Genomic DNA, 27923 nt, shown 5'->3' on the forward strand with positions numbered 1-27923 from the left:
TTTTATCAACATGGAGAAGCTGAGGGTCTACAAGATACTGGGTTATTAGCTCCACATGTTTTGGATCTAAGAATTGTTCAAAAGTGTCGTATTGTCTCAACTAACAGGCTATATTGTTAAATTTATTTGGTTCGTAGGTGTTTATATAGGAGGAAATTAGAACCTAGTAGTATATCATTCACCTTGAATATGTATCTTGATGTTGTTGCCTTCATTTTCTGTTTATAAGTTGTTCTTGTATCGATTTTTTTGAGGTGTCGAGCCTTGCACATGGTTTCCTGCGATCGTGTGGGGCAGATCTCGCCGCACGTGGGCTCTGCATGAACGTTGGACAATACCTGTTCAACCTTGCCCTGTTGTAAGTATCTTGGTATGATCAGATCGGATTGTTGATGACCATAATGGGATTAAAAGATAAATGGAAGAAAAAAGCATCCAGAAGATCAAACAAAGGAACGGAAAGCCATATGGATATTTGGAGCATGCTTTGCCAAAGGAAGTGGTCAGTCGTTTCCCTCACTTGAGAAGATGGATGCAAGCATCGGCAGCTTTAGCAGGTATGGTTGTCTAGGTAGTAGTTTGTATTTGGTTGTCTGTAAATGTCAACTTGATCTGGTGCAAAAGACAGTATCAAAATAATAAAGAGACGCCAAGCCCAGCCGGATAACTGTCTGGAATCAGAAAACAAATCCCAACTTATGGTAAGAAGAGCAGCGATGCAAAGAGCATGACGTGAAGGTATGCAAAATAAATGAAGACCGCATCACGGCAGGGCGTCAACTCTCAATTACTGCTTATTTGTTATTAGGCCACAAATTTTCCTCCACATCCACCGCAAACTTCTCCAGAAGATTCTACCCTTGTTCCCGGGCCAAAATTCTCGTCAGCGACACGAGTCAACTCTGCAACTTTGAGACATCGCAGCTCACAAACGGCGCATATTCTTGATATATCTGGAGCCATGATAGCGAGACCCGTTGAGGCGCAACGGGCTATTAAAGGTCGTCAGGAGGATGATTTTTGGAGAGAGTCGGATGCTTAACTTACCAAACAAATGCCCGTTCTCACACTTGGCTATATCCTCTTCCAATCGTAGCGCTGAATAGCAGAAAACACAGTTCTGGTGTGCTGCAATGTCTTTGAACTGCTCCCTCAGGGGTGTGTTATGCATCTCTGGTGAGATCTTGCTAGTGGAAGTAGTTCCGAGAACTTCAGGGCCATTCCCATACATCCATTCCCAGACTTGCCCTTCAGTCGTCAGTTGTCTCATTGGCACAGATGTACCAGCCGCCTCCTCGCGCTCTTCATCTCTTCGAGAGAACATTAGCTTGCACAGTGCTCTTCTTTCTGGGTGAAGAGTACTGTAGCGTGACACAAGTACAGCCGTTGTCCCACCACCAGGTGAATGCGCCAGACCCCAGATGCGGTACCTCGCTTCTGGAACTTGCAGCTGTGATGTATCCTCCTCCATCATATCATCTTCTGAGTCATCCGAATCCGAGTCTATGCCCTCTAGGGCAGTCGCTCTGGGTACCAGTCTCGTTGTCTGTCGTCGAATCCTTACCGCCCATTTGGGCACTGAGGCCTCCTTGGTAGGGAGATTTGTTTGAAACCAATCTTGGTTGCGCATAGTCGCCGATAACCTGACTATAGAATAGCTCGGAACGGATCCTCCCATTACATGACTCTGATCGTGAATCATCAATCCTAAGACATTGTTAGCCATAGCCGTCAGTACTTCTTTACATCATACCTGTGATAGGGTTTGATGACACCACTTCGCTCTCCTTGGGGTATGTCGTTGAGCACTCCCAAGTATAATGGGGTTCGGATGATCCCTCGACGTTGGCCACAAAGGAAACCTGGAACGGCTTCACATCAAAGGGCGTGGCAATTACGCCTCGAGCTGTAGGCCTATCACCATCGTAGACGATCTAGAGTCAAGTCAGCAACGAAATCCCCCCGTATCAGAAGTCTTGTACCTGATCCTGCCACTCAACGTATGCGTCTGTAGAAAGAAACATGCATATAGATGTCGTATCTGTGCTCTCAACTTCAACCCGCGGCGATTGACCCCTTTCCCAATTATCCAGGATAGTAACTCTCCGGAATCCGACATGGTTCTTGGTTAGATACGCGAGTATAGATGTACGTTTACCTTCACTTCTGAACCAAGGACTCCATTTAAGAGAGAAGGCGCTTCCGTGAGGAACGTAATCTGGATCTGTGGTGTCCACAGCCTGTTACAGGTTAGAAACTTTCCCAGCCAGGTCTAGAATAGCTTACATCTTCTTTGGTATGCCGGCCTTTGCCATCGAATCGATTGACTTCCCGGATGTCCCAGATGGTCTCTTCGCTGGCAGGATCGATCTCTTTTTGTCGAGAGAAGAGTTGCACTGTCATAATGGTAACCTCTTCCATATCATTGCAGTATGCTAATAAGCCCCTGCCTGTATCAATCTCCTTGGCCCACGAGAAAGACTGGATGCGCTCATTCATATTCCGGTAGCCATCCTCCTGATTAGTATCAGGCAGTGGAAGTTGAGCCCCAAGGCCCCAAAGTGTCTTCCACGCCTTGAAACTTCTGGATCGCATGCCTGCAACCATGGCGGATTGTCGGTCGATATGTTCTCCGATCACATAGATGCACCCACTTGTAGACAGTGCTGTCAGGACGGGCCGGAGATTGCATCCAAGTCCATTTGGCGACCATTCCAATCTCACAATCTGGCAGATGGGAGCACCTGAGCCAGTGACCAGACCGCTTCCAACACCGGGAAACCAGTTCTCGTCATTAGCTGGTGGCCCTGCCACTCTGATGCCCGAAAAAGAACAAAGCTGAGCGTTGATTGTTGGATCTGGGCGGATCAAGCCCGAGGCACGGTATGAAAGCGTATACTGGCTTTGTAACTCTTCATCTTCCGCTGCATCATCTGGACCCCCACTCCTGGGGTACTCTGGTAGAAATATGTAAATTGTGTCGTCTGTTGAGACCGCAAGCTCAGCGTCGCAAGACCATGCCAGGGCATGTGTTGTAAGTGGACGCGACTTGAGATGGATAGTTTTGAGAGGCCTCGTCTGAAGAGAAGAGTGGTCAGTATGTAGTTTTAAAATTTTAACTATTCAGAAGTACATGTGGAAATGTTCACTCTTGTTCCCTCTGACTTGTTGACGACCAGATCCTCTACAGGGGAGCATCGTGTAAAGTATTGTTATTGTTGTCTTACCTTTGGTTTCTCCATGCTGGCTGATGTCAATTCTTTTTTGAAGGAAAACCACGACTACCAAACTGAAAAAAAGGAACCCCTGTTACTTTCGCAAAAATGATTGATCGCTTGTAGAATGCCAGTTTGCGACAACGTAAAACTGAGATTCTGTTCAACAAAGGTAAAAGTGCGAAATGTTCAACACCAAAATGCTGCTGACTAAGGCATCTAGAATATCTTCACCAACCATATCGAAACCAGTGCCCACGTCTAAATGCCCAAGTTATTCCTTTTCATGATTGAGACACATTCGGAGGTACAATTAATAGGGATCTGCCATCGAATGCTGGTCTTTAATATTATCAAATATGGTATCAATATGAAAGCATAAATATATCATTCCTTTTGAAGACGCCATTCTCCCTGTTTCTCATGCCACAAGTATATAGTCATAACAATACTTATTCGATTACAGTATTTAACCCTCAAGGAAGGATCCCAAAGCCCATAGAAGCCCACAGCCTGCAAGCGCCGTTGCGCCAACGACCTTCTTGGTCCACCAGTTATCATCTGTCAAAGCCTTCGGCTTTTGTATCTTTCTGGCAGATCCAGTCGGGACACTAGCAGGTGCCTGTGCAGAGACCTTCTCTCCAACTTCTTTCTTGCTAGCCTCTGCTTCTCTTTGTTGCAATGCAGCAATCTTTTTGCTGAGCGCCAGGAGATCCTCCTCAAGGGTCAGGTTTCCGCTGCGGTCGACCTCGACATTCTGGATGTTGCCAAAGAAGTCCGTGATAAGGCGGCTGCGGGCGTTTTCTTCACCACCGGGGAATAGATCGTATCGCACGCCTGCATGAGAGTGGATCTTACTGTAATCATAGCTGTCAAACAGTTCGCCGACCGTCTTCTGGCTGTTGAGGTCCTTGACGTTGTTCTCAAGAAATTCCAGGTTGTAATATGTGTATCTGTCAATAACAGCGACTCCAACGTCGTTGTCAGCGTGGTGCGAGTAGGATGATTGGTCGAGCTTGGAGGAACCTGTGGCGATAATGTTGGGGGAGTATAGTCTGCTGTACATGGTATTCGCCTGGCAAGTGTCGATCATGAAGAGAATCTCATGGTATCTGAGGAAAACATTAGTACTGGACTAGCAGTGGCATTGAAACTATCACGCACCTCTTCTTCTCCCACATCTCCTCAAAGGCGTTGGCGAGATCGAATGCGCCAATCTCCTCGGCATCCTGAAACTTGAGAAACTCGTTTCCACCATGACCCGTCATGTACACCAGAATGTTGCTTCGATCATCAGTGAGAAGGCGCTTGCTTCGAGGCATCTCGGCGCCAACGCGATCAGTCAAGAGGCGAATAAAGTTCTCGACAGTAACCTCATAGCCACGGTAGTCCACCTCGATGTTGTCGCCGTAGAGATCGACGGCGCGATCGGAGTTGCTGTAGACGGTTCCGGGGAAGGCATTGCGAGGATTGCAAGCCATGTCATCGGGAAGCATGAGGATGATCTGGGAGTCGGGAATACCGAGACGCTTGACGGTTCGGTACATGGAGAGGACATTGGCGAGGTGGCGGTAGTTGAACCAGAACCGCGACGTGCAGACCAGAACGGCCCAGTTGCTGGTATGTTCGGTGAATGCGGTTGTTGCGAACAGAGCCGCTGCTACGAGGGCTTGGATTCGGAGGTCGGAGAGCTTCATGGCGGGGATGCGATGTGATGAAAGGAAATGGTTGACAAGGGAGTGTAGTTGGGTAGGTAGGTACTAAGATAGCTAATGAGTGAAGATTGGAGGCCAGATGCGACGAATATCATATCAACTGGCCACTGGCAATTGAAACAGGTTGAAGTTTGCTGAGAGATGATCTCTCAGGCTTACAAATCTGAGAAGCGGCGATGATGGACCATGAATTCCATCAGTTTGATGATATCCCTTTTCGGATCAACGTCACCAAATGGAGGGAACACCTAGCCTCACCCAGGATCTTACCAGATCTGGACCCGGAGTTTTCGGCGTCTAGCGCCCGAAGCGACCGACCACACCCCTGGCGCTTGTACTAATTGGAGGCACTAAATCTCCTAATCGAGTCACATGGTAGACTTCTCTTTACCTTTGTAAACCTTTGTGAACGTCAATTTCGAGAGAAGCTTGGGATGTATAGATCGAGATACTGATGAAGCTTTGATGCCTCCTTTCCAGAACCAGGGTTAGGATTGCTAAATACTAAGTTGGGGATTAAGTTTTGTTGCCACCATGCGATGTTTGATGAGGGCATCTGACATGGTTCGACTAACACTGAGATATGCTCTGATTTTTAGTGCGGCAGACATATATGGTTCTGGGTAAAGCAATTGTTTAACACATATCCAATAATCTTCAATATTACGTGTCAACGAAAAATTCTATTGGTTTCTGTAAGCTGACGAGTATATACCTAATGTTGCTTTTGCTCTGACCTCTTGGAAGTATTGTTACATGATGACAAGAGAATTAGACGGATTAAGCTATTTTGATATCCACTGGCTGCCATGTAGAATACGAGTGGTAGCAATAGTGTAAAGAATGCAAAGCAAATCGTTAAACAAACTCACTGGCTATTGTTTTGCTATTTGCAGGCCATTCTCTTAGGTTGAGCGTCCTGGCAATGCCTTGTCTTGCACAGACATGCTGGGCAAAAGAGAAGACCCATAATCCCCTCTTTGTCTTACTCCTCTTGAGGGTCATGGTGGGAATCATATTTTTTCTTCTTTCTCTCGGTACCAGAGATAAGGATAACATCAATCTGTAGTTAATTACTAAGTTATGTGCAGTAGCGCGGTGGAGTTATATGGAAGAATGAGCAAAAAAGACTGGAAGGAAAAGAAAACGGAAAAGAAAAAGAGGACCCTGCAGCGACTCCACCATGACGATGCGATGGATGAGAATGAGAAGCCAAATCGAGTTAATTACAATCAGTCAGTTGAAGCTATACTACAACCGAAGAGCCAATGTCTTTATGGAGTCATGGGTCGCCCTCACAAACACCAGTCATGCATCGTCTCAGGTGGACAGAAGAAAGAAGAATCAATAAATGGTTCTTCTAGTGACAAATGAGGGCCGTAACCGGAGACGGAAAAGGTACATATAAAAACCACAATCACATGAAAGAAATATTTGGGGACTCGAGTCGTGTTTTTATGGAGGGCCTAATGGCGTATATTATCCACTTGCAGTTTATAGCCGCTACTTTAACCCATGCACTGACATTGATTTTGACAGGGCCAGGGCCGGAGCCAGGGATTAAGTACTGTATGTGTAAATGTTTAGCTGTACTGTACTGTACCTACTGCTCTGCACTGGCCGAGGTCAATCAATCAATCAAGCAATGGCATCCTGCACGGGGGCACTCTATTCGAAGCTATGATATTCAGAGCCGAAACGTCCAATGATTGGACTCGGGCCCGAAACATCAGCTTGAAATACCTCAAACATCACCTGTCATAAGACGAGAGCTGGGGGAGAACCTGGGGTTGAAATGAGATCACGATACCATGATGCATCATGACCAAAACAAAATTGATTAAACCCGCAAGGCCTACTAACTCCCAATCTACAATGTTCACCACCCATAGGTTACAGACAATAGTAGTAGCATCATCTCAGGATTTCAATACTCTTCAACGATGCTGATCGATACCACTTAGCGCATGGTGACAATCCACTTTGACGGCGCGTCTCCAAATGTGACCCTGGAACCGTTTCTGAATGCCGTCCAAGTTTGTAAAAGTTTCTTGTTTTTATTCCTCGACTACCGACGGTTCATGATAACCCCGCTGAATCTGACTCTGCGAGCCAAGAGCAGGCAAGGCAAGGCAACCCCCCCTTGATCTCTGTGTGTGGTCTAACTATGGGTGTGTTTTGACATTTGATTGTTGGAGAATCAGGTTGCTAAAAGTAGACATGATCTATCACCGTCTTGACCTTGTAGCTTCTCCTCTTCTTTGTTTCCTTCTTCCATCTCTGCCTCTTCTTCTATTTTATCTGTGTTTTCCAAAAAATAAAATAAAAAAAATACTCTATAACAACAACAGATCGAAACACCCCCTTTGAGTCTTCATCTCATCTAACGTTAACTCGACTGATATTTCACCCGGAGTGACACGGTGTGCTCACCTCAGGTCAACGGTCTACCTAGGTCTGCCGTGCAACGGTGACTCGCTGAGGGGAACCAAAAGGGACCAACCTCTCTGGTCACCTGCTGAACTGGACCGCCTGTTAGCACGTGGCGTTCATGTATCTCATCTCCCTTACCTTCGAAGTCGAAGCCTACAGATAAATCACAACACTTTTTATACACATTCAGTCGAGATTCCTTTCCCAGTCCAAGTTCAATCTTGGCCTGTCTACCTACCCAGGTACCTAGTGCGCCTCCAGGCCTAGGTTGCCTTGCCTTTCACGTCGGCTTAATAGTGGGCGCCCTGCACTTGCACAAGCTCCAATAACTTTGCTAACTGTGTAACCCACGCCAGGCCCGGGGTATTTGATCACCCCTTGGCCTCTCTTATTCGGTTCAGCAGACCAACCTCACTCCTCTCTCTATTTACCCAAGACATTTCTCTCTTTTTCCTTTCAGCACTGCCTTGTTGTTCACTTATACTCCTTCAATTTTCCTACTTTGTTTCTATTGATAACTCCATCATGGGCCGTACGCCGGCCTACATCTTTGTCGTCAGGTACGTTTCCACCTACTGTCATTCTTGGACCCCTGTCGTCATGATGCATCGTCGGAATTGCATCGCGCAACTTAGCGCAGCGTCTACCAACACAGCATAACGTTCGTCAAGAAAATCAACTAACTTTCAACATAGGCACGGCAATCGTCTTGACGCCGCCGACAAAAAATGGCACCTTTCGTCCCCTACTCCTTACGATCCTCCTCTGACCTACGGCGGCTGGCTACAGGCTAGAGCTGTTGGTAATCAAATTTCCAGTATCCTCGAACAAGCCAAAGCCGATTACGAATCAAATTCCAAAGACACAAAGAGACGTCGCCGATTTAAAGTCGTTATCCATAGCTCGCCCTTCTTACGATGCGCCCAAACATCCATTGGAATCAGCTCTGGGCTCGCCCAGACTCCCCATGAGTCGCCTCATCGTCCGAATGACATCTTCGTTTCTGCCACTGGCCCACCAAAGCACTTCCGATCTACGATACTACGCCTTGATTCCTTCCTTGGGGAATGGCTGTCTCCCGAGTACTTCGAACACATCACTCCGCCTCCTGGAGCCGCTCTTATGCTCGGAAGCGCAAAGGCTGAATTGCTGAGGCGTGAAGATTACAGCGCCCTGACGTCCGCACCTGCGCCCACTCCCATGCCGCACAGAGGCTCTACTGCCTCTTTATGGAACGGTTCACCAGCCGCCAGTCCGTCTCTTGGACCCATGAGACCAGGCTCCTCGGCGGAAAACTCATCAGGCTCAGCCATGGCGGCAGCTTTGACAGGCCAGCTGGCTAACCAACTAACGAAGAAGGGATACACAGTCCCAAAGCCCAACTACGCCATCTCGAGCTCTGGAAAGATTCCTGACGGGTTTGTGGCCCATGCGCGCGACGAGTGCGTAGTGGTGGATTACCAATGGGATTCGATGAGAGCTCCACTGGATTTTGGAGATGGTGGCCAGCTTGGAGAAGAGTGGACAGACATGCACAAGAGGTTTCGGCGAGGCCTCAAGAAGATGGTGGATTGGTATGCTACGACTGATGCACCTGATGAGATGGTCACACAAGCTGCTGGAGCGTCCCAGGAAGGAACTGACAATAACGAGGCGGTCTCCGAAGATGAGGATGTGGAGACTGTTGTTATCCTTGTATCTCATGGTGCTGGTTGCAATGCTCTGATCGGGGCCATCACTCATCAACCTGTGCTTATGGATGTCGGCATTGCATCCATCACTATGGCAGAACGAAAACAAGATGCCGACTACCATACTCTTCTAGCCGCATCAGCCCACGAAAAGGAGCCTCATGTTTCGCCCCATCAGATCTACGATATTCGAATGTCTGCAAGCACGGAGCACCTGCGCTCGACCGCTTCGACTCCAGTATCTGCCAGATCGAACGCGGCTGATTCATTCCCCACCACTATCCGTGGCCGCAAGCCCAGTATCAGTGATACCGAGGGCCCTGGCCCACTTATCGGGTCCTTTGTCTACTCGGATCCTATTATACCTGGGGGCAGTCGCAGTGCTTCAGCCAGTGCGGCTTTTGGATCATCGATACGCCGGACTTCGGGCTCTCAGCGACCTCTAAACCGCGTGCCTAAGCTTAGTACTGCAGCGGCAGTAGCGGCAACGGCATTAACAGAAAAAACGGCGCCAAGGGGTGAAACAACTCCGAGAAGTAGCTCCCCAAGCGCCAGCACACCTTCGTTCGGCTTATGGACTCCTCGTTCCTCGTCCCTAAGGTTGATGGATGATGGCAGTGACGAGGCTTCCGATAAGGAAGATTTTGATAACGTCTTGCCTAACTTTGGCCGTTTCGACAATACGATCGAGAACAAGAAGAATGAGCCTTGGGCCTTGACCACTGAGGTCGCCTCAAGCCTCCCCGTTCAATCATCTTTACCTTCTCGTTTCGAGCTTAAATCGACCAACTCATTGACTATGGCCTTGCCACCAGCCGCATTTTCCTCATTGACTTCGTTCTCGTTTCCTTCCAGCGGAGAGACCACCCCAAAGGCCACCCCTCGGGGTCCCATACTATCGGGCCCGATCCGAATCACGACAGACGTTCTACATGATCACGATAAGCCGGTCGAGGAGGTCCCGATTGGACAGCTTGGGGACGGCCTAGGCGGGCTTTGGGGCCTTCCCCGGCCTCCTGGTGAGGCAGAGCGATACCGCGACGTGAGTCTTTCCAAACGACGCTGGACGACTACCGAGCGTGCTTAACTTGACGCTTCCGATCTCCTACTATATTTATTCTGCTCTATTTCACCCTTTGATAGGGCGACGATGTGAATGGTCTCATTTCTTGAGAATTACGGCGGAACACTTTCATCTCCCCTCGCCTCGCAATGTTTTAGCGCGCGTTGCTTCCTGTTGGTCGTTTATTTGCTTCAGTACTCGGCGACAGACAGGTCTGTCTTTTACTCATAGCATCGGCGCAATGGCGGGACTTCATCAATATGAATAAGGGAGGCTGGCGATGCAAACGATATGCCGAAATAATCGGCACTGGGATTGATACCTGGGGAAGGGGTGGATTTAAACGGCCGCAATATGTTTCATTGAGTTATTCCAGGTTGTTTTTGTTTATTGGGTTCAGGCACATGATAATTTTTGGCGCACAGGGAGACAAGGTATTGTGGTACATGGGTAGGAAGGTACAATATTGTCCCAGTTTTGTATGATAGAGTGCCACTGAAGGCTCAAGATTGCTCAAATGCGTTCTTTCGTAGTGAAGAAAACGATAAAATGAGTATCATAGACGTCTACTAGTGACTGCTTCAAGCCTGGACCCAACAGATCCAAGGAACGGTGATGCATTCATCTATGGACCACACCAGAAATTAATCTCCAGATCTAACTGCTCATGGTCTATATACTTGAAAACAGAAGGTATGCTTCAGCGCTCGAATATTGCTTCCAAAATGCACCCACTCATGGGTGAAAACGAAAATACAAGTCATGACATGCCCACCCACCAACGCCTTCCATACGCTGTAATCCTCATCCAGCATTCATTCAATAATCCATATTGAAATCCATAAAAATCAATGGTAGCTTTTTCTCACACACACGCACGATGCTTCAGAGACTCATTCCGTACTCATCTAACCAAAGAACTTGTTCATACCTTGGTGAGCCAGCTCGACACCGAGGAAAGTAGCAGCGTTGGCGGGCACAGCACGGGCTAGAGCAGGGCCGAAACCAGGGAAGAAGGCTTTGACACCTCCTCTTCCGTATAGCTCGCGGACGATACTACCAACCGTGACATTGCCCTCGGAGGTTTGCAGACGAGACTTGACTGTGTCGACGGGGAAGACGGGGATCCACATGGCAACTCCAGCAGCAGCTCCAGCACATGTGATAGCTGTAAGGCTGAGTTGGCCACTGGGCTTTCCAGTGAGGGGGTCAACAGGAGTCATCTTGCGCTTGATATACTCGTAGGCGGCAAAGTAAGCAGCAGAACCGGGACCATCACGGGCGAGGGTAGCAGCGCTGCCGCGGAAGACGCTACGGATTCCACCCTCCTTGTAGAGCTGTCGGACGACATCAACGCCACCGTTGTACTTGGGCTTTTCGCCAGGAGCGAGCTGCTTCTGTCCCTGGACTTGGAGAATGACCTTGATGCGCTCGAAAGGGGCGGTGATGGCAGTCATGGGAATGGCGGAGATGAAGCCGGCGGTTGAGATCTGGCCGATCGTGAGACCCTCGGCGGGGACCTCGCCCACACCCCCGACGATTTGCTTGCCCAGATCGTAACCCCAGAAAGACACGGCGACTGATGCAGGGTTAATTAACTGTGCGGGGTTGTTAAGGGAAGATAGAGATGGACGTACACATGGGAGTAACACCGACGAGAGGAGCGCTCACGCCAGCGTAGAGACCTCGTCGCAAACCATCACGAGCGATACTCTTGCGCACAACATCGACAGCGGAGGAGTAGACGCCTCTCTCAGCGGTTTGAAGTCGGACCTTTACAAGATCAAAAGGGTGTCCGACAACGACAGCGCAAAGACCACCGAAACCACCAGCAGCGAAAGCGCGAGCCTGTTGGGCGAGTCCTGATGATGCGCCGGCTTTGGATTCGTCCTTTGGCTCAGGAGCAGGCGCGATGTTCTTGAGCTTGTCGGCGGCGCGGGCCTCGATGGCAGAGTCTGGAGCGTCGGCGGAGGACATTGTGGTGAGTTTGGAGAGGAGAGTGTTACCGAGGGAAGGAGGAAGGAGGAACAAGAGAGAAGGTGAGGAAGGGTGTAAGCTGTGGTTATGGGTTATGAATAAATGAACCTCGGAATGTCGAATGCGGAGGAGTGGGAGTGGGAGTGTGGGGTGGTCGGCCTAGGGGAGGGTGTAGCTTATAGCTCACAGCTTGTAGGGAAATGATGTAAGTACAGATAAGGGTTGTTTACCAATGGAGCTCCAAGAATATGAAATAATGGAAAAGAAAATGAGAAAGAGATTGGGAGAATGAAAACTGAAGGATGATATAGCTACTAGCCATCTACTCAATACGTCACTAGGCGTCTGTTCCTATGTTTCTATTCGATTGGCGTCGTTTCAACTGAGACGCTTCTATCGAAACCTTCCACCTTTGTGCAGTAGGTAGGAAGTTGAATTTAATTATAGTTGAAGGAATTCTAAGAATAAAATCAAGAATATCTTAATACAAGTGTTCTTATCAAAACGCAATGGTGATCCTATAGCTGCCATCCTTCTCCAACTTTTAAATTCCCTCGGTCTTCCGGGGCAATGATACCCAAGAATTAAATTCTACGAACCCCGGGCCCCGGCTTTCTTTGCCTCGGCTTCGGCTCGCGGGGTTCGCATCATGAGTTCTGCTCTGTATTTTCCCCACATGTAATGAGCCGAGTCTCGTGGGGTTCCAAGATGAGGGCCGACACTACCTATGCAGTAGTTTAGCCAGTCGCTCTCTTAAACAAGAAAAGATGGTGTGGCTGATCACTCGAGTAGGCAGTCAATGTAAGGCTGGAAAGGTTGCGGCGGCCCGGGCAGACGGAATTGAGTTGGATTCGGGGTTTTGGCTCAAGTGAAGTCATCCATGGTTGTCTGCAGATCCAATCCCGATCCCTCATGTTGACATTAAACTCTCATTAGGCTCTTGAGGTCGTTGCTGTTGGAGAAGAGCCCCACAATCTCCATTTCCATCTGTTGTAGACCTCATTATCACATGCAAACCACTCTAAATAGCTGACTTACACCTTGATTTCCTGCACAACATCATCACAAGTCTGGTAATAGATCCATAGATTGTCAGAAAATAGTCCAAGTCTTCTTTATTGCTGGATATACACCCTCTTTCAGTTCTACAACACCTTCTCTGTGATAGGAAACCCCCACTAAGAATATCAGTAATAATACATGTGATCCTCCGTATGGCTCATGACCTTGTTGGCCAGATCCGTTCCTTGTAAATATCCAATCCAGGGAACGCATAGGCATCTTGTGCTCTTCATGATGCTGTCAGGACCCTGATACCGTCTGCGGCAAATGCCGCTCATTAGAATTCCTCATGCGATCCAACAATCAAATGTTCTTCTTTGATGCTCGCAAGTCGTGCTTCCTGTCTCGCGATAATGCCCCTCCTCTTTGGTGTGTTTCCCGCATCTATCATCCTCTCTATCGGTTGTTCTATCCCAAGACCAGACTTCATCTCGCCAAATTGCAGCAACATATTCCCTCTCTAAGATGCCTTCATTGATGCCAATGTTGGTGTTGCTGGTGGCGCTGGGACCCCTCGCCTACTGCACCAACAGCTATTATCTCCTTCTCGCTCAACTTGCACAACGACGTCCGCACCCTCCCGCAAAAGATACTCACGCACTCGATCCCGAACGTCCTCCAAAGGAGCACCTCTCGCTGCCACCACATGTACAACACCCAGGAGCTTACCTCCAGTCGGGCTAGCACTATGATCGTCTCGCCAAAATTTGGGCGAGGAATATCCAACTACTCCTCTTTGGTTCAGGATACCACCGAGGCTGTTGCGTAGATTATACTCTGTATCCTCGGGGATGCTAAGCAAGAGTCGCTTCGCAGACGAGTAAACGAGAGGCTTGGAAGAAAGGAAGATGAGAATGGCAATAAAACACGACGCCAGGGGATCCCATCCAGCCCATCCCCAGAAACTCGTCAATATTGTCGACACAATAACTGACACACTGCCCAAGGTATCGGCAAGAATATGCAAGTAAATGCCGTGCATGTTTTCGTTATCGTGACCATGGCAGCCGCCTCCATCGCTACCATGATCATGTCCATGATGGTGATGGCCAAAAGCCATCATGCCAACCAGATTGACGAGCAGGCCCATGGTGCTTACAATAAATAGCTCGCCCAGTCGCTTCGTTTGTGTTCCCTCCCACAACCGTTCGAACGCCTCAAAAGCAATCTCCACACTGAGCAGCCTACGCAGCAATTAGCAACGTACCTGCATACGGCCCGAAAGTTACTCACATCAATAGAATGCCATTGGCGAATCCACTCAATGTCTCAATTTTGCCGAAGCCATATGGGAACCGCTGGCTTCGAGGCCATTTGCTCAAGACAGCAGCCAACAAACCAACCATCAGCGCCACGCAATCAAAAAACATATGAATACTATCACTCAGAAGACCAAGTGAATCTGTGACGTAGCCATAAAATGCCTGGACAGCCATGAACGAAAAGTTGAGCCTGTACGAACATCTAAATTAGCTAAACATTCCAGACCTGGGGAAAAGTCAACACATACGCCATAAAGTAGAAGATCCGTCTGGAATCCTTTTCAATTAATATGGCGTTTAGAATGGGGAATCTTGTTGTGTACGGAAGAATCATCCTCGTGAACATTGATCTTTTGCCCTTGTCATCGTCGCGCGAATGTGAGTGGCCATGATGGTCATGACTGTGGCTATGGTCGTGAGAATGAGAATGAGAGTGAGAATGGTCATGCGAGTGGGAGTGGGAATGGTTGTGTGAATTATCGTGCTGGTGGTCGTGATGGTCATGAGGATGGTCGTGGGCATGATCGGGAGGAGAATAGGTCATATTGGCCGATGCAGGACCCGGCGAGAGAATGCTCCTGCCTCCGGGTGTCCTTTCTTCTGTCCAACCCTCTAGTGTATTCAATGGCGCTGGAGGGAGCTTCTCGCGGGCAATGGATGCGCTTGTGTTGGACATGCGGGAGTGTCTGTGTCCATGCTTGTGGACGCTCGGGTTGTGTGAGTGTGCGATGTAGTTTCCGTCGCCATGGTCATGGTTAGCGTCGTGACCATGGTCCTCATCAGGTACTGAGGGTAGGTTGCCGTTGGAGAAAGTAGACTGTCGTTTGAGGTTATTGAGCGACGATTGAGATGTACTTCGTGTGTGGGAATGCATATGGGTTTGATGCGCATGCGGTAAAGAAGACGTTGGAAGGGCGTATGAAGATGCCATTTTATTTCAGGGCTCGACGGTTGTGCTGAAGTCAAGAGTTCGGTCTTGCTGGAAGAGTCGTTCGAAGGCGGTGGACGGCGCAAGTATTCGTTCGCTACGTGGGAGAGTCCTTACGACTCTTCGAAAACCAATCGCAACGTCATCAGTCGAATGAGAAATTGTACTTGTGAAAGGACCGCGTTACAAAAGGCTATACTGGGTCGCTAATAAGGAAACAAAAGTAGAAAGGGATCGTGGGACGTCACGGATCCTTTTCAAAGACGGACGTGGGAGGCGTGAAAGAGCCGTCGGTGGTTGTGGCGGACTAGAGATAGGAGACTCCAGCACGTGGAGCTAAGTTAGTAGAGAGAACCCGAATGAGCAGCGATCGACGGGGCCAAGAATTGCGACCTAAAATCCAATGGATAAAAAAGCTCAGGGCGAAGAAAGTTACCGAGTCTTTGGATCAATTGCAGAATTACTTTGAAGTCGGTGAAAGAATTGTTCAAGTTACTACTATCCAGTTGCCGAGATGATAGAATCTCAGAGTCACTTGATGCTTGGACTGAAATCGCTCCTTCCTGATCCTACTACTGGATGATACTGGATCATGCATCGGCCCTCAAGGGCCTGTAGCTTGGCTGGGGATTCCAGGGAAGAGGTCTGTTGTGACTGGTTACTTGCTGAATTGGGTGGTCTGCCCCCTGCATGCGGCCTGCTTGCCCGCTAAAAGTTAGTGCCCTTGATGCTTTAGCTCCTCCGGGCCAGTCACGAAAGGCACCCCGCAGCAGCGTTGCGTTGCGTTGCACCTTGACCCCTGAACTTCATCTCAATGTGATATGATGCGATGCGATAATCTCCTGTCTTTTTACTTTGCATGTTGACAAGACGTACAGTGACGTTTCTGATAAGAAGAGCCTGATGCGTTGCTTTTTGACACATCCCACCCTTGTAATCTCCCCTACAGTCTGGAACGTCTAACAATGCTTTCTAATGGGTTCCCTGACAGAAAGTTTAAGCGTGGAATGGATAAGAAAGGTTGTGGAAAGACCTGTCTATTCCCACAGAATTCTACAAAGGTACCAATCGAATCGCTCATTGCCAAATCGCCTTTGCGTTTGATCATCTTCTAGGGTTAATTCTCCCCAAACATAAAGATCGATTTATCTGTTATGGGTCGCTTTGCCCCCTGTCAAAGAACCTACATTCAAGCCGCGAAATCACGGTCCAGAAGTGCTGAGTGTGCATTTTACCTGTGCGCATAGTAGATTTCTGTGGAACCTCAACCTGGCCAATGCAAAGTGGCCTTGGCCAACACCAACCAACACGTACGGATACACCAACAAAGATAACCCAGTAACGACAGAGCACCACCAACCCGATTAGCCTAAACGTCATGCCATGATTGTCGGTTCCTTCTTCTCAACATGTCAACCGTATTCTTTGTTTCAGTCATCGCGGGCGGTATTAGCTGTATCGTCCTTGTATGGCTGCTCAGTGGTCTCGTTGGCTTAATACCAACTCGCTACCAACCAGCTGAGAAGCCTGAAGATGATCACATCCAAGTCCTCGTCGTCGGTGATGTTGGCCGCAGTCCTCGAATGCAATATCATGCCATGAGTGTCGCTAAGCATGGGCGTCAAGTTGATATCGTCGGTTTCAAAGGTCAGAAGTTGTCTCGATTCGTGCAGTTCACTTATAGCTAATACTGAGTAGAAACCTCAAGACACCCTGATCTCATTGGGAACCCGCGAGTCAACATGTATGCGCTCCCGCCGCAACCAGAAGTACTTCGCTGGGGCACTTTGCCATTCTTTCTCAATATTCCTCTCAAGGTCCTCTGGCAGTTCTGGGGTTTGTTCCGTACTTTGATGTACGATGCCCCTGCTGCGAAATGGATAATCATTCAAGTATGTTAAATAAGGCTCTACAAGTATTCGAATGTTACAGAAACTGACGTTTTACAAGAATCCTCCCTCCATTCCCACATTTCATGTTGCACTGATGGTATCTCTCCTTCGTGGCAGCAAGCTTGTAGTAGATTGGCACAACTACGGCTACACCATCCTGGCACAGAACAAGTGGTATTATAAGCCGCTTGTTCCTATCTATCGCTGGTACGAAACTGGTTTCGGACGCTATTTGGGAGATGTCAACCTCGCCGTCACCGATGCTATGGCTCGTCAACTCAAGGTCAAGCCTTTTAACGTGAAGCGTTCCGTCTACACGCTCCATGACCGACCTGCCGAGGTTTTCCAGCCTATCCTTTCAACAAAGGAGCGTCACGCGTTCTTGTCTCGGCTTGCAGAAACGAAATCGGTTGCGAAAGATATCGTCGAGGGTGCAGTACGTCTCATTGTTAGTAGCACTTCATGGACGCCGGATGAGGACTTTGGCCTTCTTCTCGATGCTCTCGTGTCTTATGCCAGCACTGCAGAGACTGCGCCCATCCTTGCCATCATCACTGGGAAGGGACCACAGAAGGAACATTACCTGGAGCGGATCCAGGCGCTTCAGGACGAGGGCAAATTGCCCGGCATTCGCATCTTAACAGCATGGCTATCTACCAGAGACTACGCTTCGCTGCTTGCTTCAGCAGATCTCGGCATTTCATTGCACAAGTCTAGTTCAGGCGTCGATCTCCCTATGAAAGTGGTGGATATGTTTGGCGCAGGCCTTCCTGTTGCAGCCTACTCAGCCTTTGAAAGCTTCAGCGAACTCGTCAAGGAGGGGCAGAACGGGTGTGGTTTCGAGACCTCGTCCGAGTTGGCCGATATCCTTACACGCTTATTGGGCTTCTCAGGACACGAAGAACTATCCTGGCTGAAGAAAGGTGCTGTTAGCGAAGGCGCCCTACGATGGGATCATGAATGGGATCGTGTAGTTGGGAAGGTCATTGGACTTGTTGGCGAAGAAGGCACTTAGATACTGCGGGTGATAGGAGATGCCAATAACTAAATGCCATCCATGCATGGTTCAGGGATGCGGAATAGAGAAGCCGATTGATCTCGATGATGATAAAAACACGATAAAGCTCCATGACTCCGCTCAAAACACCGATGATGTCGTCGCGGCCTTTTCAGCCACCTTACGCCGAACTGCTCATGCATCCTACACCCATAAACCTTTCATATATATAACCACTAACTTAATCCTCTCCCAGGCTCTCCCTTACACATTTCCTGCAGCGTCTTCGGAAATCCTTATGCTTGCCCTCCCTCTCCTCACGGAACATGCGCGCAGCCTCTACGTTGGCAGGGCTCTCGTCGTTGGGGCTGTGGAAGAGGCTGATGGTACTGATCAGGATGCTTTCAGGTGTCTGAACAGGACTCCAGCGCTCAGATGCATCCTCATAGCCGTACTCGTCGTCCTCGGGTGGGTGCAGGATAGAGATGCAGAGCTTCCCGTTTTCGTAGATGTTGGGGTGAAAGGGGATTGGCTCCTGGAAGGTGAGAGAGGGAGGCATATGCGGATAGCTCGGTGGGAATGATAGACGGGCACGGAAGTTTCCTCCTACAAGCAGACAAGAGGTTAGCTACGCGCCCGAGGTCATGAGGGGTTATGGAAAGCCGGGCGAGGGGCTTGATCGTACCGCCATAGTATTTACAGTCGTCGCTGATCATGAGCATCACTTCCCACTCAAAGATGTTGTCGTCGTTGACGAGTCCGCACGAGATCCCAGGGAGGTCCTTGCCCGCCTGCATCTCTTTAAGCTGTCGCTTCAGCAACGAAGCCGCGGGCGCAGAACTCGCAGCCATTATGTCGACCTGTCAAGACCTTGTTCTGGGCTATATCCAGTAGCTGGGGACTCAAGAGAGGTTTCAGGAGCTAGAACTAATGCGTTAGGACTGTATGCAAGACGAATGATTCTGTAGTGGGATCAAACAGCCGCAGTATGTAACTTGGTGATACCTAAAGTGAGTACTAGTAGTGGATCGAAAGTCGGAGTGGTGGGGGAGCCGAGCTAACGGCCCCGCTCATGGGTTTGGTCGAGAATGAACGGGATTGCGCATGAAGCAATTCACAATACAGCTACATATCTATACTGGGAAAAAAGTTATAGCTCAAGTACTGGTTGCAAACCATCGATCCGACGCTGACACTAATATGCCTCAAAAGATCCATTTGTATATTAAAGATTTGAACACTCTATGTTTTTACGCCCTATCTTTTATCAAAACAACCTAATCGACAACGTTTGCAGTGCTCATGTTTACTACCTATGAGTAGGTAGTCGGATAATTGATCGATCCATTGAGGATCCAAGCCCGTCATACAAGGCCATGTTGAACATGGGGTATCAATAAATTGTCGATATATCCATCACTTCTTTGACGTTCCAAATCCAGTAAAGCCCATCGAAGCCATCATGTCATCCTCGTCATGCTCACCTTCGATGCGCACGTCTTCTCCGTACTCTGTCTTCACCTTAGTTGCCTCCTCCTGCTTGAGCCTTTTCCTCTCCATCTCGTCTCTCCTCTTCTTCCGCCGCTCCTCTGCCTCCTTTTCGGCCTCTTCTTCTCGTAATTGTAGTCGCTCGTGCAGGCTAGTCTGCTTCTCCTTCTCGAGATCCTCTTTTCGTCTGATGTATGCTTCGATGCGTTCATGGACTTCCTCTGCCGTTGCACGCTTGACATTCATCGTTTGACCCGTGTTCATCAAATGTTGTGGTGTAGTGATATGCTCGATGTATTGTCTGTTGTCCTTGAACGTGAGGTCGCAAGCCTCACAGTATTGACCAGCTCCGCGACCACGCTTGCCCACGCCTGCGCCCCCTGGGACGAGCTGCGTTTTTCCAATCTGTTGTGTAAAATCTATCACATGGCGTCTTGCGGATGTGTATGTTTCGTCGCCGGTCAAAGGCTTGTAGTATTTCTTGCCCGCGAGCTTGGCTTCGTAACGCGCCTTGCCCTCTTCCTTCTCCTTTGCTTCGCGTTCCTTGCCCTTAGCAGCATATTCTTCGAGATCCCATGTTTTGCGGAAGTCGGTGTCGCCTGATGGTGTGCCGCCATAGGCGCCTTCTTTCTTTGAATCGGACATTGTGGATGATGATGGATGGAGAGATGATGTTTGAGAAGCAATGCGAAACTGGTCCAAGTTGAGTTTGGCGAGGGTGGGACGGCCGCTAAACATGCGGGAACCTAACCGTATATTTCGTCTTCGCAAGTACAGTTCGGGCAAATCCTAGAGCACTAATGAACCATGGAAAAATATTTCATAGCTCTACCGAGCCCCCTAGAGAAATGGGATGGCTCTTTGGAGTTTTGTATTTTATATCGTTTTCCTAGCAGGAAGTATAAGTTTTCCCGGGCTCTGAAGTATGATAGCCAAAATGCGACTTAATCTTCATGTAAGAGCGAACCACAGTAGAGAAATATTTTGTCCAACCAACATCTGTAATTTCAATTTTGTATCAAATGTGGAAAAGAAAAATAAGGCAGCATATAACAACCTTCCCACATCAAATGATATGTCCAATGATCCCAAGTCGAGAATCTCAAGCGGTGTAAACTCCGCCTGCGCATGCTAGACCAGAGGGTACCAGAAGAGTAAGTCTCCAAGCTTTATGATATCAAAACAAACAGCCTAAGAAGTCTAAACAAATCAGTGTATAAAGTGGCCTACTAATTTCGTCCTTTATGCTTCCAGCGGTCAATTTTTCTGATACCCTAATGCGCATGCCGCCCTATTCGAGACCAACTGACAGGGATGCGGAATACGCTAGATGAGGTCACAGGTGTAGAACGCTAAAAACTACCCCGCCGCGGGGCACCTTTTTTTGTATCGCGACCCAAAGACAATTTTTCACCACAAGATATATCACAATACTACCGCGTGAAAGGTATCAATCATGTTGTACCTCGTGGGTCTTGGTCTTTCAGACGAGACAGACATCACTGTCAAGGGTCTAGAGGTTGTCAAGAAGGCTTCCAGGGTTTATCTCGAAGCCTACACTAGCATTCTGCTGGTTGAGCAATCCGTCTTGGTACATACATACCCTACAATGGCCTCATGCGGATAAATCTTAACAATGGTCCTACTAGGAATCCTACTATGGGCGCTCTATCACGGTAGCTGACCGTGAGATGGTCGAATCCAACAGCGATGAGATCCTCCGAAACGCGCAGAACGAGGATGTTGCATTCCTTGTCGTTGGCGATCCTTTCGGGTATGAGATACAAGCATGATTGATACCTTGCTGTGCGAAACTGACATTTTAAAGTGCGACAACACATACAGACCTCGTCCTTCGTGCACGAGAACTCGAAATTCCCGTCGGAACAGTTCCCAATGCCTCCATCATGTCCGGTATCGGTGCATGCGGTCTTCAGCTCTACAACTTCGGTCAGACCGTGTCCATGGTTTTCTTCACAGACACTTGGAAGCCTGCATCCTTCTACGACCGCATAAAGGAGAACCGCCAGATTGGCCTTCATACATTGGTTCTGGTGGATATCAAGGTCAAGGAGCAAAGTCTCGAGAACATGGCTCGTGGTCGCCTCGTCTACGAGCCCCCTCGCTACATGACCGTGGGCCAGTGTGCTCAGCAAATGTTGGAAATTGAGGAGGAACGCAAGGAGGGTGTATACACTAAAGACAGCCTTGCTATTGGTGCTGCTCGTGTGGGAGGCAAGACAGAGAAATTCGTGGCTGGTACGCTAGAAGAACTCTGCTCTACTGATGAGGAGCTTGGCCCTCCTCTTCACAGTCTTGTTCTTCTTGGACGAAGGACACACGAGCTGGAGCTCGACTACGTGCGACAATTTGCTGTTGACAAGGAGAAGTGGGAGAAGCTATGGAACGCCGAGTATGGAAAGCAACTTTGATTGTGTACTAATGCTGTCATGAGTTCGTATCGCCATTGATATTAAGTCCTATCGTACAAGCGAGATTTGCATTATCCAGACCATTACTCTCGCGAAGCTCTCCACGAGCGCACATCTCCCTCCGAAATCTCCCTCAGGGTGTTGGGCGAGGCAGGCTTGCCAGTGACGCTGCTGGACGCAATGTCGGCAACTCGGCTGAGTAAGTTCTTTGAAACGAGAGAGTATGTTGAAGAAACGGCTTTGACGCGGATGATACCGATGCGGGGATCCTTCTCAGATCCATCGTGGACGCCGTCACCGAGGTCACCGAGCCAAGCCTTGAGGGTTGGGCTGTAGTGCTTAGCAACGAGACTGCGATCTGTGCTGATGCTGGCGTTTCCAGCAATAGAAGCCCACTCTCCAGAGGCATTAATGAAGGAAATGTTGACGTGAGGGTCAGCATCGAGGTCGTCGGTCTTGCCAGACTCGGTGTTGGTGTGGAAGAGAAGGTCGATGCCTCCAGTCTCCTGGGAACTCGTTAGTTATGCCATAGACAAATGGTATGAGTATATGAATAACGCACGGTGGCGGCCAGCGCCATGCAACGTGAGACAAGGTTACCGGATTCAGAACCGCGGGTGGTCATCATGCCAAACTTCTCCTTGGTGATGAAGTGGACAAGATCCTCAATCTTGGTCTGGAGGGGAACATCCTCGGCGTTGGCCTTCTTGTAAGGGTCGGCAGGGGCATCGCCAGTGTTTGCATTGGAGAAAGACATTTTGTTTGGCGTAATTGTAAAGAATCTGATGGAGTGATGTAGTTGTTGTAGGTGTTTGAAGATAAGATCAGAGCTAGAACGTGAAGCTTGGAGCTGACCCAGTACAGTTATATACCTCCTCGGGTGAGCTACCTGCTTACGTACCAATGCAGGCAAGCCAAAATGGCACAGTCGTAGCGATTTCATCATCGATGTTGTGTTGATTTGTAGGCACAGTGGGGTGTTTGAGATCGAGCTTCGATGAATGGTGACGTCACGCTCACGATCCAGCCCCGGAAGCAGGAGGTGTTTTGTTGAGTATCGTATCACGATTGTCTACCAATCAAGCACTGCTTTGGACCTTTTGAAAGGGTGTTTGATTTAATCACGGAAGCTCAGACGGCAATTGATACTGTGGAGTGACAAGAGGCTTATATACCTGTGGAAAGTTGTTGAGCAGCACATCTCAGTGCAGTTAGAGGTGCAGGTGATGACAGTTTGATATTTGCTTCCTCGGTTGCAATAGGCCGATGGGCCCAGTGTAATTGAATCAATTACTCTACAGACTAACCTTATCTACAGGCATCGACTCTTTTACGGTGAATCTACTACTGACTTCAAGTTGATATCAAAAGGAGTTGAAAACGGATGGCCATTCGAGAAGCTCAACCTCCCTGCACCTTGTAGTGGGGAACAGGGGAATAGACGGGAGGGGCCAGAACGGGTGCAGTTGCAGCTACAGCGAAGATCGACCAGTAGGTAACACCAAAGTTAGTTAGTATGACAGGGGTAGCTAAAAATCCGTTGCTCATCAAGATCGTACTGGGGTAGCCTCAGGGTATCAGAAAAATTGGCCGCTGGAAGCATAAGAGACGAAATTAATCGGCCAGCTTGAGTGAGCTATTTAGACCAGGTCTCTTAGATAGTAGTGAACAGCAGAAGAGCCAGCATCCAAGACAAGTCTTAGGGTACAAAAATAAACAGCCTAAGATAGATAATCGTTGGTTCTTGACCGTCATCAATCATCCTCAGCTGCTTCAACAAGCTCGTCTTCTCAATTACATGATGCTAACCTCATTTCTACAAGCATTGGGCTAATCAGCCTTGATTTTCCATACGACCAGCCATATTACCCTGGAATTTGGTCATGATCTGGATTGCCACGGTGACTGATCGCATATACTACCACTTTTGGGACATACAATGCGCGGCAAATGCAAGTACACCCACGGCTAGCAGCGTTTTTTACTTTCCCTCCATGTTTGCAAATTGAAAGAAACGTTCAGTCAGAAGTATCACCACAGACACCTACCCTAGTAGAAAATACCACATAAAGCCACGACTTGATTTCTGATACAGGGAATTAAAGGGCTATCACAAAGATACCTACCTACATGCACAATCCACCTACAATGAGTACTATAATTCATCTTGATACTGGTTTAAGCAAGTTCAACCCGGTTGATTGGTGACTGCCGTCTTCTGCCATCTGCCCCGCGGCCGGGCTCTTGCAGCAGAAAAAAAGACCTCTAAACCAAGCTTAAGGTTACAAAAATAAGTGAACTAAGCCCATGGTCTAAGTTGCATAAAATGACCTACTAATTTCGTCTTTGGCACCTCAAGCGGCCAACTTGTCTGATACCTAGAGGGGTGCGCCTTCCACAAGTACTCGACTGGAGCGCATCACGTCACACAACCTTCCTGTACCGTACCTACGACTTTCTTAGGAAGGGAAACAGCGGATTCTAGTGAACATCCACCTTGGGCCTCATCTTTTTGTCCTTTTCCATTCTCAACCAATCTCAGAAATACCACAATCCAGCGCGACCACGAAGCGGTTATTGAGGTTTCTCGCCTTTGCTGTTGTCTTTTACCCTGCAAACTCGCCGCCAGGCAAACAAAGAGCGTTTGCTTGGCTGGATGCATCTTTCCACTCGTCTCTTTAAACCGCATCACAAGAAAGGAAAGAACAAGCGTCTGATTTACTGCACGCACGCGCGTTATCGCAACGTATTTATGATCGTTCCTGCCAACCTACGTTTATGTTAAACTCTACAACTTTCTACCCTGCTTAACTGTCACGATATCTTAACATCATTCGGGGCCATTTCTGCCTTCTGCCACCACTCGCACAGTCAAGTCGGCTATTGACTTTCTCCGACCATGTCAAACGATCCGCCGGTCAGTGTCTTGATGTGTGTGTTATTGGACTAGACTAACAGCCTATACAGGCCGTATTCCCTTGGGAATGCAGAGATAAGGAAGACCAGGCGAAGGATGAATTCACCCATCCCCACCGCCGTGTTAATCAGTCTCTTGCCGATGAGAACATGAGATTGAAACGCATCTTACGCGAAAATGGCATTTCCTGGTCTTCTGTGTCTCTGAATCACATGCAGCAATCCAACCCCCTCAAGCGCAAGACCCGATCTTCTGTGCCCAATCAAGCTCCTTACCTTCCTATGGAAGTTATCCTCCGAATCCTCAAGTTCGCCATGAAATCCCCCACCCCGATCGTGGACCCTCTGTCCCCCCTCACACCTGAGAATCTGACAGACAAAGAGAAGGTGCAGGGCAATCAAATTGCGATCAATTTTCTAGCTACCTGCAAAGCTCTCCATGTCGAAGGTACTCGGTTTCTGTGGGAGTCTAACTACTTCACTTTCACGACTCCTCGAGCTGTGCGTATCTTTGCTGATCTCCCTGCAAAATTTCGTCAGGGCATCACTCATGCCAACTTCCGTATCATCGCACGATACTATGACGACCAACCAGCTCGTCGGCACAAACTGGACCGCTGCTATCATTCCGATCTGAAGAAGGACCATCACTTGAAGGTTCAGCAGCGTTCTAGCGAATCTCCTCTCACCCGTGGGGGTTTCCGGTGCTACACTTGGAACCAGGTTGTCGACTTCCTCGAGGGACTTCGTGCACCCTTCGATCCGAGTTACCGAAACAGGAAGCTGCCGCGACCAAAAATGCTCCCATCTCTGGTTTCTCTCCGACTCGACCTCGTCAATTTTTCTGACACGCTCCTTCCTTTCAGTGGCGCTGAGTTGCATGACATTTGCTCTCACGAGTTCGGCTGCACCCTGAATGAACTTCAAGTCACAGGCATGCCATTTGACGACACTGGCCTGAAGGCCTCGGTGGAAATGAGTGGAATGCTCAAAGACGAAGGGTTGTATCTCGACGGCCCAGCTTCGTACATGGCGCGCTCCAAGTATCTTCAACGTCTCCAAGGGAAGAAATGGTGCGCTAGGGTGATAAGAGCTTGGAAGCCCGATGACGATGAGGACAGTGAAGACGACTCTGACACATTTCACAGCCACTCACGTGCTACCAAGCTTGGAGTCTTGCCTCCTGCACCGAGTGAAGAAGGGCACCCATCCTCAGACCGCGACGAGGAAGCTGTCATCTGGAAACGAGTTCCCATCTCTCGAGACGTCGAGAAGCGCGACTGGATCCAATTCTCTCGTTCTAGCGGATACGAGATTGGCGGTGTCGACTGGGACGATGAAGAAGAGGGCATCTGCCCCTGCTGCGGAGACTCCCATTCGGGCACGTCCATCCTGGAGTATTTGATGGATGAAGAGTAGGCTGATAGGAGTCAGCATGGCAACCTACCTATCACCCGAATCTTGGCGTTGAAATAAGGGCGTTGAAAAAAGGGGAACAGCGAAGGGGAAGCGATGATTATGTCTTTATGTCCCCACGCATGACTAGATACCCTGGGAGCTGGGGCTACTGATTTTTGATGAAATGGAATGGAGTTGACGGTCGAAGGTTGCTAAGTGCATTTACTTAGTCTGAATCTCCCATTACTTACCTAGTAGGTACCTACTATGTTAGGGGACTTGGGAAGGTTCTCGTTGAAGTTTATGGGTACAGATGCAGGAAGGAAGCAGGCAGCCCTAGGTAATTAAATTAAAGAGACAAGGATCACCTGTAACAGAGTGCATGTTCACGTTCTTCACACTTGGACGCCGATCTGTTAAACAGAAAACATCTAAAAGCGAGGTCGCGTGGCCCAATGGCAAGGCGTCTGACTACGAATCAGAAGATTCTGGGTTCGATCCCCAGCGTGATCATTTATTTTTGCACTTCCTCCTAAGTATTAGGAAAGTTGATAGAAGAAGCATAAGGGACGAAATCATTAGATCAGTTTATGCTCTTTAGGCCATACTTCTTAGATTACTTATTTTTATATCCTAAGACTTCAAGGTCTGACTTTTCCACTACCCACTAGGCACTTTACCTCTGAGTTACCTAATGAAGTGTAAGTGGTCGGCAAGACATTCAATAACATTCTAACAGTTTGAGGTTGTCAAATTGCAGGGCTTGTGTACGATTTGTGCAAACCTGTACTCCTTTATCACTTTACAAGATACTTTCAGCAGCATATACAGGTATGTAGCATCAAGTCACGATGTTTTGATGGAGCAGCCGAGAAGGTAGGTAACATGAGGGAATAAGAAAAACCAGCTCATCGAGGAAATAGTTTCATTTTCTATCTTTCGTCTTAAATCTTCAAATCTTGGCTTCTGGCGGTAACAAGCCCTCCAGCAAGCTTCCTTTCATCTCCATCCAACGACCCGGAACCGGCCGCAGGGGGAAGGAATGATATACGAAAAAGGTAAACGCAAACATGAATACACATTAGCGACTAGCGCAACTCCTTTCCACGTGGAGAGGAGATTGTCTCGCGGCAAGACACCGCAATCTACATGCGTATGTTTTCCAAAAACCAAACAGTCGAAAAACCATCTCGTAGTCGCACTGACACAAGATACAGCATGTTGTGATTTAGCGGCAGGTCAATGACCGCTAGAGACATACGAACGTTATATGAACGTGATAGAAGAAGACATAGGGCTCAAATGGCCACATAAAGGAAAAGAAATGGTCAAGTTAATGACAAGAAGTTTCAAAATAGAGTAAATCATCCACCAGAAGAGTGAAAAATCGTGAGCAGACCATAATGCTCGAGCCTCTCCGTGGTATCGCAGAACGCCGGTCCTTTTAATCCTGT

At 48.5% G+C, this 27923-nt stretch overlaps 11 protein-coding genes and 1 non-coding gene across 12 annotated transcripts; 5 read left to right on the forward strand and 7 right to left on the reverse strand.

The window, feature by feature from the left end:
* Positions 1-590: 590 nt before the first annotated feature.
* Positions 591-3463, reverse strand: EDB82DRAFT_264101 (transcription factor IIIC subunit delta N-term-domain-containing protein). Its single transcript, XM_025728412.2, has 6 exons — positions 3228-3463; positions 2287-3078; positions 1983-2240; positions 1754-1934; positions 1048-1707; positions 591-992 (listed from the first exon to the last, which is right to left on the reverse strand). Exons 1-6 carry the CDS (start codon positions 3240-3242, stop codon positions 805-807), a joined length of 2094 nt encoding a protein of 697 aa, XP_025582781.1. The 5' UTR covers positions 3243-3463; the 3' UTR covers positions 591-804.
* Positions 3464-3531: 68 nt separating this feature from the next.
* EDB82DRAFT_508694 (peptidase C13 family-domain-containing protein) lies at positions 3532-5157 on the reverse strand. The gene is made up of 2 exons (XM_025728413.2): positions 4380-5157; positions 3532-4327 (listed from the first exon to the last, which is right to left on the reverse strand). The coding sequence occupies exons 1-2, from the start codon at positions 4910-4912 to the stop codon at positions 3685-3687; spliced, it is 1176 nt and encodes a 391-aa protein (XP_025582782.1). The 5' UTR covers positions 4913-5157; the 3' UTR covers positions 3532-3684.
* Positions 5158-7888: 2731 nt separating this feature from the next.
* On the forward strand, positions 7889-10141 carry EDB82DRAFT_527728 (uncharacterized protein; the record flags this gene model as incomplete). The annotated part of the gene is made up of 2 exons (XM_025728414.2): positions 7889-7923; positions 8059-10141. The coding sequence occupies 2 exons, from the start codon at positions 7889-7891 to the stop codon at positions 10139-10141; spliced, it is 2118 nt and encodes a 705-aa protein (XP_025582783.1).
* Positions 10142-11025: 884 nt separating this feature from the next.
* EDB82DRAFT_547289 (mitochondrial carrier domain-containing protein) lies at positions 11026-12094 on the reverse strand (the record flags this gene model as incomplete). The annotated part of the gene is made up of 2 exons (XM_025728415.1): positions 11026-11696; positions 11755-12094. The coding sequence occupies 2 exons, from the start codon at positions 12092-12094 to the stop codon at positions 11026-11028; spliced, it is 1011 nt and encodes a 336-aa protein (XP_025582784.1).
* Positions 12095-13495: 1401 nt separating this feature from the next.
* Positions 13496-15560, reverse strand: EDB82DRAFT_264217 (cation efflux family-domain-containing protein). The gene is made up of 4 exons (XM_025728416.2): positions 15534-15560; positions 14667-15467; positions 14390-14608; positions 13496-14340 (listed from the first exon to the last, which is right to left on the reverse strand). Exons 2-4 carry the CDS (start codon positions 15347-15349, stop codon positions 13617-13619), a joined length of 1626 nt encoding a protein of 541 aa, XP_025582785.2. The 5' UTR covers positions 15350-15467; positions 15534-15560; the 3' UTR covers positions 13496-13616.
* Positions 15561-16540: 980 nt separating this feature from the next.
* EDB82DRAFT_264258 (glycosyl transferases group 1-domain-containing protein) lies at positions 16541-18268 on the forward strand. Its single transcript, XM_065607338.1, has 3 exons — positions 16541-16993; positions 17045-17238; positions 17297-18268. The coding sequence occupies exons 1-3, from the start codon at positions 16756-16758 to the stop codon at positions 18251-18253; spliced, it is 1389 nt and encodes a 462-aa protein (XP_065464151.1). The 5' UTR covers positions 16541-16755; the 3' UTR covers positions 18254-18268.
* A 96-nt stretch (positions 18269-18364) lies between these two features.
* EDB82DRAFT_264272 (ubiquitin-conjugating enzyme/RWD-like protein) lies at positions 18365-19303 on the reverse strand. Its single transcript, XM_025728418.2, has 3 exons — positions 19215-19303; positions 18921-19156; positions 18365-18841 (listed from the first exon to the last, which is right to left on the reverse strand). Exons 2-3 carry the CDS (start codon positions 19084-19086, stop codon positions 18477-18479), a joined length of 531 nt encoding a protein of 176 aa, XP_025582787.1. The 5' UTR covers positions 19087-19156; positions 19215-19303; the 3' UTR covers positions 18365-18476.
* Positions 19304-19651: 348 nt separating this feature from the next.
* EDB82DRAFT_431106 (uncharacterized protein) lies at positions 19652-20368 on the reverse strand (the record flags this gene model as incomplete). Its single annotated transcript, XM_025728419.1, has 1 exon — positions 19652-20368. One exon carries the CDS (start codon positions 20366-20368, stop codon positions 19652-19654), a length of 717 nt encoding a protein of 238 aa, XP_025582788.1.
* Positions 20369-20925: 557 nt separating this feature from the next.
* EDB82DRAFT_264329 (Diphthine synthase) lies at positions 20926-22414 on the forward strand. The gene is made up of 3 exons (XM_025728420.2): positions 20926-21314; positions 21373-21497; positions 21552-22414. Exons 1-3 carry the CDS (start codon positions 21180-21182, stop codon positions 22153-22155), a joined length of 864 nt encoding a protein of 287 aa, XP_025582789.1. The 5' UTR covers positions 20926-21179; the 3' UTR covers positions 22156-22414.
* Positions 22139-23388, reverse strand: EDB82DRAFT_508714 (uncharacterized protein). The gene is made up of 2 exons (XM_025728421.2): positions 22718-23388; positions 22139-22661 (listed from the first exon to the last, which is right to left on the reverse strand). Exons 1-2 carry the CDS (start codon positions 23099-23101, stop codon positions 22239-22241), a joined length of 807 nt encoding a protein of 268 aa, XP_025582790.2. The 5' UTR covers positions 23102-23388; the 3' UTR covers positions 22139-22238.
* Positions 23389-24949: 1561 nt separating this feature from the next.
* On the forward strand, positions 24950-26827 carry EDB82DRAFT_264346 (uncharacterized protein). Its single transcript, XM_025728423.2, has 2 exons — positions 24950-25072; positions 25123-26827. The coding sequence occupies exons 1-2, from the start codon at positions 25055-25057 to the stop codon at positions 26488-26490; spliced, it is 1386 nt and encodes a 461-aa protein (XP_025582791.1). The 5' UTR covers positions 24950-25054; the 3' UTR covers positions 26491-26827.
* Positions 26828-26910: 83 nt separating this feature from the next.
* On the forward strand, positions 26911-26982 carry EDB82DRAFT_t188. Its single transcript has one exon. It is a non-coding gene; the product is annotated as a tRNA-Arg (tRNA).
* The last annotated feature ends 941 nt before the right edge of the window (positions 26983-27923 follow it).

This window comes from Fusarium venenatum, assembly GCF_020744135.1.
Source record: "Fusarium venenatum strain MPI-CAGE-CH-0201 chromosome Unknown EDB82scaffold_3, whole genome shotgun sequence".
NCBI lineage: Eukaryota > Fungi > Ascomycota > Sordariomycetes > Hypocreales > Nectriaceae > Fusarium > Fusarium venenatum.